At 59.2% G+C, this 11,170-nt stretch overlaps 2 protein-coding genes across 5 annotated transcripts in view; both read right to left on the minus strand.

Annotated features, from left to right (window-relative positions):
- Positions 1-2,183: 2,183 nt before the first annotated feature.
- Positions 2,184-5,326, minus strand: CD7 (CD7 molecule). Its single transcript, XM_032429755.1, has 4 exons — positions 5,211-5,326; positions 3,743-4,057; positions 3,371-3,501; positions 2,184-2,597 (listed from the first exon to the last, which is right to left on the minus strand). Exons 1-4 carry the CDS (start codon positions 5,284-5,286, stop codon positions 2,490-2,492), a joined length of 630 nt encoding a protein of 209 aa, XP_032285646.1. The 5' UTR covers positions 5,287-5,326; the 3' UTR covers positions 2,184-2,489.
- A 1,845-nt stretch (positions 5,327-7,171) lies between these two features.
- SECTM1 (secreted and transmembrane 1) overlaps positions 7,172-11,170 on the minus strand; it is a 16,273-nt gene continuing 12,274 nt past the window's right edge. For 3 of the 4 annotated variants that reach the window (XM_032429752.1, XM_032429751.1, XM_032429753.1), the window contains 5 exons: positions 9,533-9,634; positions 8,859-9,170; positions 7,989-8,045; positions 7,609-7,772; positions 7,180-7,424 (listed from right to left, as the gene is read on the minus strand). In XM_032429752.1, the coding sequence (XP_032285643.1) occupies positions 7,410-7,424; positions 7,609-7,772; positions 7,989-8,045; positions 8,859-9,170; positions 9,533-9,634 (650 nt within the window). In that variant the 3' untranslated portion in view covers positions 7,180-7,409. Of the gene's footprint in view, positions 7,425-7,608; positions 7,773-7,988; positions 8,046-8,858; positions 9,171-9,532; positions 9,635-11,170 lie in introns of all 4 variants that reach the window. The other variant, XM_032429754.1, reaches the window with a different exon arrangement.

The following is an 11,170-nucleotide window of genomic DNA, read 5'->3' on the forward strand; positions in this document are numbered from 1 at the left end:
ACCAGGCATATTTAAGTATATGTCTGTCTGTCTATCTATCTTTAATGTGACCAGCACACGGTGATGCTCGTTAAGGGTTGGGAGAGGTGGGGGACATGGAAGGGGAACCCAACCCTGCCGCCCACATTGTCACAGTCTGGAGTGTAGAGAGAGAAGCAAATGGTCATGGGACAATCATGAGCATGGAGGATGGAAGGGGATCGTGAGGCGGGAGGAGGACCGTGGGGCTGAGACTCGGGCACAGCCTCTGGTCACTGGGGTGGGGTCAGACCGAGACTACCTCAGGTGACAAGAGCCTCTGCAGGCAGGCTAGAGGGGATGTCTTTCATCTACAGGAAGTTGTTTCAGAAGGGTGGGGAGTGGGGGGAGGGCTGAGGCCCCTGGGAGCCAACGGTCGGGGAGGGGGGCAGTGGGAAGCGAGTCCAGCCTGGCCTGGAAATCACAGAGCCCCGCTCCTGAAGAGAGTGTAGACCCCACAGCCCTCATTTATAGAGGGGAAATTGAGGCCCAGAGGCAGGACGTGTCCAAGGCCATGCTGATGAGTGGTCAGGAGTGGGGACCAGAAGCCAGAAGGCAAGTGATAGACACCTGCTGTGTACCCAGGTCTGCAGGGCAGCCTGCATTTCTTCTGGGGGTCCCTGGGAGGTGGGGACACCAGGACCTGGTGACTCTGTTGGTCTTCCTGACTGCCATTTGGGTCCCAGTGGCAGGTCCCTGGTGCCCTCCACAAGAACCACTGAGACCACGTTCCAAGTCGCTTACCCCAAGCCTGAGGTGTCCTGGTGACTCCCCGCCCTGGCAAACACATGTCCCACCACCCAGGGAGAACCAGTGTCAAACCCCCGTCTGTTCTTCCGTTCTGGACATGAAAATATACCACATGCCCTCCTGTGCTTTATAAACATGGGGTCACACATACTTTCCATACCCAGAGCCATTTTAATGCTTGCTGTATGGATGCACCATAGTGGATAAAGCAATTCTCTTTTTTGGACATTTAGATGATTTCTGAGTTGTATCAAAAGCAAGCAATGGATATCACTGTAATTTTGTCTCTGTGCCCAAAGATCATTTCCCAAAGATGCAATTCTAGATGTGGGATTTCCAAGTAAAAGGAACGTCATACCTTAACAACACTTTGATCTTTGTAAACCCAGTGAGTGGGTGAAGGGTTATTTCATTTCACCTGATATCTCATTGATAACTAGCAATTTGAATGGTTTCCTGCTTTTCCTGTTTATCACTCGTTTTCTGCTATTTGTACATTTTTATCCAAGTTTTTGTTTTCTTTCTATTGATTCAGATCTTTATAAATTAAGCATATTAACCCTTTTTCTGTAATTTATTCCCCTCCCTCCCCATTTGTGGATCTTGTCATGTGTTTTTCTTTTCTTTTCTTTTCTTTTATTTATTTGTTAGAGAGAGAGAGAGAGAGAGCACAAGCAGGGGGAGGGGCAGGCGGAGGGAGAAGGAGGCTCCCCACTGAGCAAGGAGCCCAATGTGGGGCTCAATCCCAGGACCCTGGGATCCTGACCCGAGCCAAAGGCAGACGTTTAACTGACTGAGCCACCCAGGCATCCCAGTAGTGTTTTTCTTAAAGATTTATTTTATTTATTTGAGAGAGAGAGAGAGAGAGAGAGCCTGTGGGGGGGAGGAGCAAGTGAGCAGGAGGAGAGGAGACTCCCCGCTGAGTGGGGAGACTGAGGTGGGGCTCAATCCCACACCCCCATGCCCCAGAGACCATGACCTGAGCCCAAATCAACAATGGGTCACTCAACCACCTGAGGCACCCAGGTGTCCCTATTTATTTATTTATTTGAGAGAGAGAGTGTTATGTGTGCATGCTAGTGTGCGTCCCAGTGGGGGGGGGAGGGGGGGTGGGAGCCTGACAAAGGTGGGTGAGAACTCTGGCTGATTTGCCCCTTCTGCAGCCCATCCAGGGCTATAGAGGCCCCCTGGGGCCTGGAGTTCAGAAGTGCCCCCTTGCTCCTCTCCTTCCTCAGTGGTCTCACACATAATCACACTGGCTGCAAAAGTCCTGGAAGATATTTGGGGAGGGGAGTCAGTCAAGCCCTTTCCCTCCTTGGCTCTGAGCTGGTTGAGAAATAGAAGCTGGAGTCGGAAAGGGGAGAAGAGAAGCACTTTATTTCTGGCAAGCCTGGGTTGGGGACTAGGCTTCCCCTCCCTCTTGTCCCTCCACCAGGCCCTGGGCCCAAGTCCATCCAGAGAGAAGCCCCTCTTGCTGTGTGAGGGGAATGGCAGCAAGCATCAGGACACAGAAGCTTCCTCCCTGGTGGGCCCAGGGTGCCAGAACCAGCCAGGCAGGGCAGCCTGGAAGGCAGGAGGTAGGCAAGGAAGGCTTCCTGGAGGAGGCACGGGGACGCCAGGAGGCTGATGGCTGCAGGGAGCTGCCTGTGTGACCTCACTGGGTCAGGCGGTCCTCTTTGAGCTGCACCTGGGCAGAGGGAGGTCTGGGGGGCCTGCCGGGCTCACCGGTACTCGTTGGGGGTGGACATCCTGTTTTGGCCTCTATAGGACATGTCCTCGTACACTACACATGCTGAGTTCTTATCCTCCAAGCAGCACAGTTTCTTGACCTGAAAGATAAAGCCTATCCTCTTTGTACAGGGTCCAGCTCGTTCTGGGGCACCCTCTTTCTTCAATGCATACCCCCTTAGGAAGCTTTTTGATTCCACCCTTGAAACGCTGCTGGGCCTCGGGGCCCACATGAAGTCAGTTCACAAGCGGCCTTGGGCAGCCCCGAGGTTTCCCGAGCTGCCCCAGGCTGGGGGTGGGTAGGGGGGGTAGGGTAGGATGGGCGTGGGAACAGAGCCTAGGGGGCAGTGGCAGGGAGGTGAAGTATGAAAGGGACCTTGCCCTAGGGACCTGGGGGGTGGTCTGTCTCAAGGTGATGTGGAGCTGGGCAAAGGCAAGTGAGTGACCAGGGCAGAGCTGACCACTTCCTGGCACCTGTCTCTGTCACCCCCCGCCCAGTGCATGTTCACACCTGCTCACACCAATCTCACACCTACGACTCACACGTACATGTGCACACGATGCTCATAGACGCGCACACAGGCTCACACACATGCCTCCCCAGCTCTCTGAACGTCTCCCTGGACCCTCCGCTTGCCCCTCAATGTCTCTCATTCCCCTGGGCTCATGCCCGTCCCTGCTCATGGCTCCAGTTCCTGGGTTTCCCTCCCACCTTGGACCCTGCCATCCGAACCCTCAGAACTCCCAGGGGCCCTGATGAGGGGATGGGTGTGTCCTGGGGTTTCTCTGGGGCTTAACCCTCTCCTTCCCTCCCTGCTTTCTTAGAGGAGCTGGCTTATAGGGACACAGATGGGATCTGGGGGTCCACACTGACCTGTGTCTTCCTCAGCACACACACTGCCCCTATCCCCAGCCCGAGGAAGAAGAAGCTCATCGCTAGGACCACAGGGAGGGCAGAGATCAGCTGAGCCTTCTGGCACGTGTCTGCTTCCTGGGGCACTTTGTCTGTGAAGAGGAGTGGAGAGGCACGTGGCAGGTGGTGGGTTCCATGAGAGCCTTCGGGGTTCACGGAGGGGCTCTGGAGTGGGGGAATGGGCAATCCAGGGGGCTTCCTGGAGGCAGTGGGCTCGAGCTGGAATGAACAACTCAAGCAAGGGTAGAGGACACGTCGGGGCAGACGAGGGCAGGTGGAGCTGCCTGCCCAGCAGGTAGGTGGAGCAGGTCCCAGGGTAGGCACGTTCCCTACCTGTCACCACCACCAAGGTGTCAGGGCCCCAGACCACGTCTTCCATGACCGCCTGGCAGGCATAAGCGCCAGTGTCAGACAGCTGCAGGTGGCGCAGGGTGATGGTCAGGTTGTGCTGCAGCCCGGAGAAGGCAACGCGACCTCGGAAGCGCTCATCTACAGTGGGCGGCTTCTTGTCTTCATAGTAAATCACACTGGTGGGCTTCGGCAACCTTTGCTTCAGGAAGACCCCGGACAGGGGCCCGCTCGTGGAGCAGGTGATGCTGATGGAGCCCCCCTCGGGGGCAATCGTGTAGGGGGGGATCTGCCGCACCTCTGCAGGAAGGACCCCTGCTGTCACCACAGCCTGGCCAGAGGGGCAGGGACCCTCCTCGCTCTGCAGGGGATGGTGGAGGGACAGAGGGGCCCTGGGACAGCCGCCTCTGGCCATGTCATCACAGTGAGGCATCTCACTGGATGCTGCTCCTGGGCACCAGCACCCCAGGGGCCGTGTGCAAACGCTGATGGGGTCACGCGGGGGGCCAGCTGCCTGTGACCTCTCCCCACCCTGGGGCCCCGGGGAAGTTCAGGCTGCAGCTAGTTCTTTGCTGGATAGCTCTGACCACTTCTCCCCACCCTACACCTTCTCCCTCTCTTAACAGACTGCGCCCAAGATAGCCGGAGGGCCTGTGCTGTCTCCTTCTCTCTTTCCATTGCTGGCTGCCTCAGTGTCCTCACCATTTCCAGGCACCTAGAGCTGGTGGCTCTGTGTGGTGGGCACATCTGTGCTTGTCTGAGGGACACCCAGAAATGTCCCTGTCTGCCTACCCGGGGCCCAGCTGGACCAGCTTCCTGGTGCAAACATGAACCTTCTTTATTATTATTTTATTTTATTTTTTATTTTATTTTATTTGTCAGAGAGAGAGCACAAGCAGGGGGAGCGGCAGGCAGAGGGAGAAGCAGGCCCCCCCACTGAGCAGGGAGCCCGATGCGGGACTCTATCCCAGAACCCTGGGACCATGACCTGAGCCGAAGGCAGATGCTTAACTCACTGAGCCACCCCGGCATCCCCATGAACCTTCCTTAATACAATCCAAACATCAGCTTCTCAGCAAACTAAATTCTGGAGCTTCTTTTTTTTTTTTTTCCTGCTGAGTCTCCCCACCTCACTGCACTGATATTTCCATCTTATTGCAGAACTTTGCACATGTATCTGTTTTAAAAAGCAAACTAAAGGACAACATTCTCGCATAACCAAGGCAACCTCGCTAATTATTGAAAAGAGAATCTCCAGACATTTAAGTAAAGAAAAAGACCAGAGCCGTGGTGATTCTGCACCCAGATGTCACTGACGGGGGGGGGGAGTTTGCTTTGTGGGGAGGTCCCACTCAGCATCCCCAGACCACCCCCTTCCCAGGAAGGAGCATCCCCAGGTGGAAGCACAGAGCCCACTTTGGGGGAGCACAGTGGGGACATGGGGAGGGCTTACCTTGGGCGGCCAGAGCCCTGAGTAGGGTACACGCGAGTGTGAGGCGCACGGGGAGCCGTGGGAGCTCTGGCGCCATGCTCACCACCACCCTGCCCACCACAGACCCAGCGACAAGGGAAAGGCAGGGCCCCCTCTCACGGCTGGCTGAGACTCTTCCTGTCTGCAGCACTTAATTGCGTGCCACCAGATCGCAGGCACCGCCCCCAAACCCCCAGGCAACGATGCAAGGGCGGGAGGCGGTGACTGGTGGTCCAGGCACTCCAGGAGGGCTCCCTGGAGGCGGTGCCACGGGCAAGGGGAGGTGCTGAGGGCCAGGCTGGGAGGGGCGGTCCTCACCCCCTCCACACTGTCCTGCTGAGTGCCCGGTCCCCCACTCCTGCTGTGTCTCCACAGGCCCGAGGTGGGGGGCAGGACCAGGAGAAAGCCAGGGGAGTCCTGGGTGGGGTGGGTTCAGGCTTCAGATGCCCTGGGTCCTCTGGGTCACTTCCTGCTGAACCTGATTTATGCCCAGAAATCTGGCCTACAATTCAGTGACCCCTACATTGTGGGGACGGGGCCTGGCGGGTGGGGAGGGCCCTGGAGGCAGGGGCGGGGCCGCAGGGGCGGGGGCGGGGCCTGGAGGGAGGGGGCGGGGCCGCAGGAGGATGGGGCGGAGCCTGGAGGGAGGGCGTTGAAAGGCCTCAGAACTCAATCTCTTTAGAGAAACCCTGGAAAATACAAGCAGCAAGGAGAAAATGAAAACAAAGACCCAGGCCCGGGACTTCCCTGCAGGCCTAGGCCGAAGTCAAGGCACCAGGTGGGGCCTCCAGTCTGGGGCTCTCCGCAGTGAGGGAGGACCCCCCCGCATTGGCATCTTTCGACGCCTTCTGCCTTTTTAGTGCTTTAAGACAGGAAGCAGCTTCTTTTGGTTTTTATGTTCTTCCCCACTTAAAAAATGTGTATTTCTCAGGTCATTTGATGATTTCTTGGTTGATTTATTTTATTCATCGTAAGGATTAGGGTTTTGGGTTTTCAGAGCACTGAATGTGTAGTTTAGAAAAAACCTGTGTGTCCCTCTTAAGAATCCATTTCATGGAGTTACACAGTTGTGATTATGAAGACATCTGACAACAGGTTTGGGATGGGAAGGGCGGGCAGGTGGGCAGGTGGGGGAAGGGAACCCTGGGGCTGGGAGGTCGGGGTGGGGAGGGTAGTGTGGACACCTGACTGCCAGGTGCCACCTGTCCGCCTCCCTAGAGAGGGGCTCTGGGACCGCGCCCCCTCGTGGTGGGGGTGGGGCCGGCGCTCCACCCCAGGCCTCCGTCCGCCCCAGCTTGACTCCAGGACTGCTGGCTGGAGGGATTGCCAAACTTGTTCTTGCCCAGTGCAAAGATAGGATTGTGCCCAAGACCAACTTCAGACCCACGCTGGGGCATCTCCAAGGGTACAACAGTGTGTGCCTTCTGCACCTGAGGCTGGAAGCCCAGACCCCTGGCCCTGATGGGGCAGAGAAGGGAGAGGTTCTTTGAGGTCAAATGTTTCGGAAGTTGAGATCCCCCCTTTTTTTTTTTAAGATTTTTAATTTTTTTATTTGAGAGAGAGAGAGAGAGAGGGAGGAAGAGAGAGGGCATAAGCCAGGGGAGAGGCAGAGGGAGAGGGAGAAGCCGACTCCCCGCTGAGCAGGGTGCAATCCCAGGACCCTGGGATCATGACCTGAGCCGAAGGCAGATGCTTAACCACTGAGTCACCGACTGAGCCATCCAGGCACCCCTGAGATTTTCCCATTTTTGACCACAGAGTCTGCTGAGGGGGAGTCGGGGAGCTGAGACACTTGCGGAAGGCTGAGGTGGGGAGGAGCCAGCCACTGGCCCGGGGTGGGGATGGGGGGGGAAGGCCGAGGAGAAGCAGCTGCCAGCCTGAGTCCCGTCCTCTCCCCCTGCCCGCCCCCCCCCCCCCCGGGTGGGCAGAGAGCTTGCTCCTTGGGCTGAAGGGCTGAGCAGGTCTCCGGTGCCAGCAGGCAGGGACAGGGGCTGCTTCTGTCTGCCGCCGCTGCGTGGTTCCTGGGCATCTGTCAACCAGATGGAGGTGGGACACACGGGGCTCCACTCCTGGGGGGTGAGTGTGGGTGCTGGTGGCCTCAGAGTGGGGCGGGACTCCTGGAGTCGGTTCTGGGTTCCAGGCCTGTTTATCACCCTCCTCACAGGCCCTCCGTCTTCCAGCTCAGAGCCATCTCTCCTGAGGAGGGAGGGAGGGATGCGAGTCGTGCTAGAATCTGTGTGGGCGTAGGTCACATCCCCTGACTGGGAGGGAGGCACCTGCCACAGCCAGCTGGGGTCCCCTGAGGGAGGGGCGCGTGCTCTCTGGGCCTGGGGTGACGCCCACCCCCACCAGCCCACAGACTAGGCGCAGGGCCTCATACCTGGGGCCCTGAGCACTTCTGGCGGGAATAGGGCAGGGGAACTCTGGCTCTGGCGCAGGCTAGCATGATGCCCACCAGGAAAATGAGGCCGACAATGATGCCGATGACCACAGGGGCCACCCTGAACTGGTCTCCGGCCTTGGACGGGCATGGCGTCTCTGGGCCTGTGGGAAGCGGGGGGAGGGGGGACATCATTTGTTCACTCACGAAGAATCACTGCCTGCCTTGAGTGCACCCTTGAGGGAGACACCACCCCCAAGGGCAGGGGGCAGGGGGCAGTGTGCAGGATGGACGGGGTGTTGGCACGGAGGATGGGGACAGCCTGGGGGGACCTGAGGGGGCTCCCTGGGGGTACCTGGGTGTAGGGTAAAAACACCTACTGTAGCGATGTGTGAAGAGCGGGCTTCCTCTCACCTTCAGGTCTTGGGACTCTGCCCCTGACGCAGGTGAGACCAGGTATCAGATGAGACCAGGGCACCAGGAGTCCACAGAGGGCTCGCTGGCTCCCTTCCCCGGGCCTGGCCAGGCTGGGGGCACCGTTCTCAGGCACCCCACAGCTCAGGAACTGGGGGGGGGGGGGGGTGCCTGTGGGTTTGAGCAGTGTCCGGGGGGGGGTGTGGGGACAGTGAGCATTACTCCAAATGGAGGGAAAGTGAGGAACTGCTCACCTGAGGGGTCGGCAGGAGGTGGGGGGATGGGTGTGGATTGGTCGGAGGGGAGGCCCTGGTCTGGGGGACCACTGGGCTCTTCAGGTGGACAATGTCCAGGGCAAGCCTGGGGCAGCGGGGCCAGCTCAGGGCTAGCTTGGGGCTGGCTGGAGAAACCGAGCGATCATGGGGCCTCTGAGTGAGGGCAGGAAGGCAGGACCTTCAGGGGCAGACCAAGCTCTGCAGGGGCCTCAGGGAGCACTGGGATTGCGGGTGGAATCCCACCCCAGAGGCAGTGAGTGGGAGGAGGTTTGGGGTGGAACGGGAGAGAGGTGCATGGGCCTAGCCTCCTCGCTGGACAGGGCAGCCCCCCAGCCTGAGCCCCCTGGTGGTACAGGTCCTTGGAGGAGCAGAGGCCTGTCTTGTTCCATTCTGCTTTGTTGGAACGCAGGCCTGCCCTCTGTGGGCCCCATCCAGGGGCCCTGAGCATTTCTGCACCTCTGCACTTCTGCGGGGGGAAGAGAACTGCTCCCCGCCCCCCGCTGCCCCTCCCAAACAGGAAAGCACCGGGGGTAGGGTGGGGGATGAGGCGCCGCCCCTCACCTGACACGTTCAGTGTGGTGACTCCGATGTTTCTCTGTAGACCTTGCAGATGCCACCTGTAACAGCCTGCCTGGCTGTGGCTCACGTCATCGATCACCAGCTGGGCCATGCCTCCCTGAACCTGGAGCCGCCAGCCTCCCTGGCAGAAGCATCCTGGGGGCCGCATGCTGAAGACGGGCTCGAAGCTCTTCCCGTGGGAGCTCAGGTAGATGGCCACGCTGAGGAAGGGGTTGGAGATGTTGCAGGCCATCACGGCACGCTCACCTCTGGACACGGAAACCACTCCTTCGGTGCAGATGGGGTTGTCCCATTCTGTGTGCAGGGGACAGGTCACACACGGGTCATGGCTGGGCCTCAGGACGTTCACTGACCACCCTCCCTGGGGCAGAGGGAGGGACGGTGACAAGGCAAGGCCCCCAGGGGCGCACGGGCCCGGCTCAGGGTAGTGGAGAACACGGTGAGCTACATACACATCGATCAGACAAGTCAGCACGTGCGCCTCGAGGGGGAAAACAACACAGAAATAAAAGCGGGGAGGTTGTGTGCACGTGCATGTACGCCCCCCGTGCGGCTGGTGTGGCCTGTCACTGTGCCTGGGCACATCCCCCAGAGCCCCCTTCCTCGCAGGTGGACTCTGGGGCAGAAGGAGGCACGTGCACGCTCTGCCCACTTACGCGAGTGTGGTTGAGTCTCGGCCAGGCCTGCAGCCGCCTCACCATCCCCAGGGTCCTGGGCCAGGTGTGCACATCCGGATCCACAAGGAAGGTCCCCGGCTCCTGCAGGACACCGACGCCACCCGTGTCAGAGGCGAGCACGGACCCCCACCTCCCCTGCCGGCTGTGGAGCCAGCCCCACCATCTTGGGAGGCCGAGTCCTGGAGCACATTCACCCGTTGCCAGACTCACTGCACGATCTGGGCGAACTCTGATGGCTGGGGACCCTGGGGCGCCGGCACGCGGCAGCCGGCGCCCCACGCGATGCGAGCCAGCCGGCCCAGCCGTCCTCCTGTCCTGCTGCTCAGTTTCCACCCGGGGACTGGACACAGGCGGACACACGCCCGACAGCGGCACGAGCTCTGGGCACACCGTGTGCTGGGTGAGCCCACTGTTCAGCACATTCCACCAAGTCCACACAGCGTGGCAGGTGCACGTGTGGCCACATGCCAGGGGCCCTGGATGCCCACGGGAGCGAGGGTGTGTTGAGGTGGAAGTTCTGCAGGCAGGCACGGGCCTAGCCCACCCGGAGTGTTGGGGGACAGTGGGCTCCCCCCAGGCCACGGTCACAGCCGGTACCTTGTGAGCGCAGCCGGCGGGCACGGGCCGGCGGGCGGCAGAGCGGAGAGGGAGCCCGTGGGAGCCAGCGGGAAGCTCCCCGTGTCCCAGAAGGGGGCTACAGCGGGGCCGGTCAAGGCCCCATGGACGGAAGACCACCACATGCCTGTCCACGGCAGGAACTTGACCCGAGTCTCCCCACTGTCCCCCTCAGCCACGGGAGTGTCCGTTCTGAGGGGGGGTTTAAAATGCCTTCTCTGCCGAGCTGGGCTATGTAGACAACAGAATGCTGCTCAGCCATCAGGAAGAATGAAGTCTTGCCACTTGCAACGACGTGGATGGAACCGGAGGGTATTATGCGAAGTGAAGTAAGTCAATCAGAGAAAGACAATTATATGATTTCACTCATATGTGAAATTTAAGAAACAAAACAGGAGCATAGGGGAAGAGAGGAAAAAATAAAACAAGATGAAACCAGAGAGGGAGACAAACCATAAGAGACTCAATCATAGGAGACAAACTGAGGGTTGCTGGCGGGGAGGGGAGGGGACATAGGGCCACTGGGTGACGGGCACTAAGGAGGGCGCGTGATGTGATGAGCACTGGGTGTGGTATGAGACTGATGAATCCCGGACCTCTACCTCTGAAACCGATAATACATTATATGTTAATTAATTGAATTTAAATAAAAAAATAAAATGCCTTCTCTGCATTTTTACAAAATTGTCAAAGTGCTGCATAAACACACACCTGTCATAAAAATTCAAACAACTCTAAAGCACCCCCGCTCCACCTATAGAGGGGCCGCTGGGTGGGGGACCCCAGGCCGGGACAGAGCCCTCCACCCTGGTTGCAGGAGCTGTCATCACACCCATGGGGGGGCTGACTCGGGCTGTCAGAGCCCAGCAGAGGGCTGGAACCCCGGAGGGCGGGGCAGGAACCCCAGAGGGCCAGGCTGGAAACCCAGAGGGCCGGGCAGGAACCCCAGAGGGCTGGGCTGGAACCCCGGAGGGCCGGGCAGGAACCCCAGAGGGCCGGGCT

Source organism: Phoca vitulina, unplaced genomic scaffold (genome assembly GCF_004348235.1).
Source record: "Phoca vitulina isolate PV1807 unplaced genomic scaffold, GSC_HSeal_1.0 scaffold41, whole genome shotgun sequence".
In the NCBI taxonomy this organism is placed as follows: Eukaryota; Metazoa; Chordata; class Mammalia; order Carnivora; family Phocidae; genus Phoca; species Phoca vitulina.

Bases quoted from the DNA above. Each gene is read 5' to 3' on its own strand.
- CD7 (XM_032429755.1), bottom strand. From the start codon at position 5,286: ATGGCGCCAGAGCTCCCACGGCTCCCCGTGCGCCTCACACTCGCGTGT. The intron at 3,502-3,742 runs GTAGGGAACGTG...TCCTCTTCACAG, and splicing joins CACCTTGGTGGTGGTGACAG to ACAAAGTGCCCCAGGAAGCA. The intron at 2,598-3,370 runs GTCAGTGTGGAC...TTTATCTTTCAG, and splicing joins GTGTGCTGAGGAAGACACAG to GTCAAGAAACTGTGCTGCTT.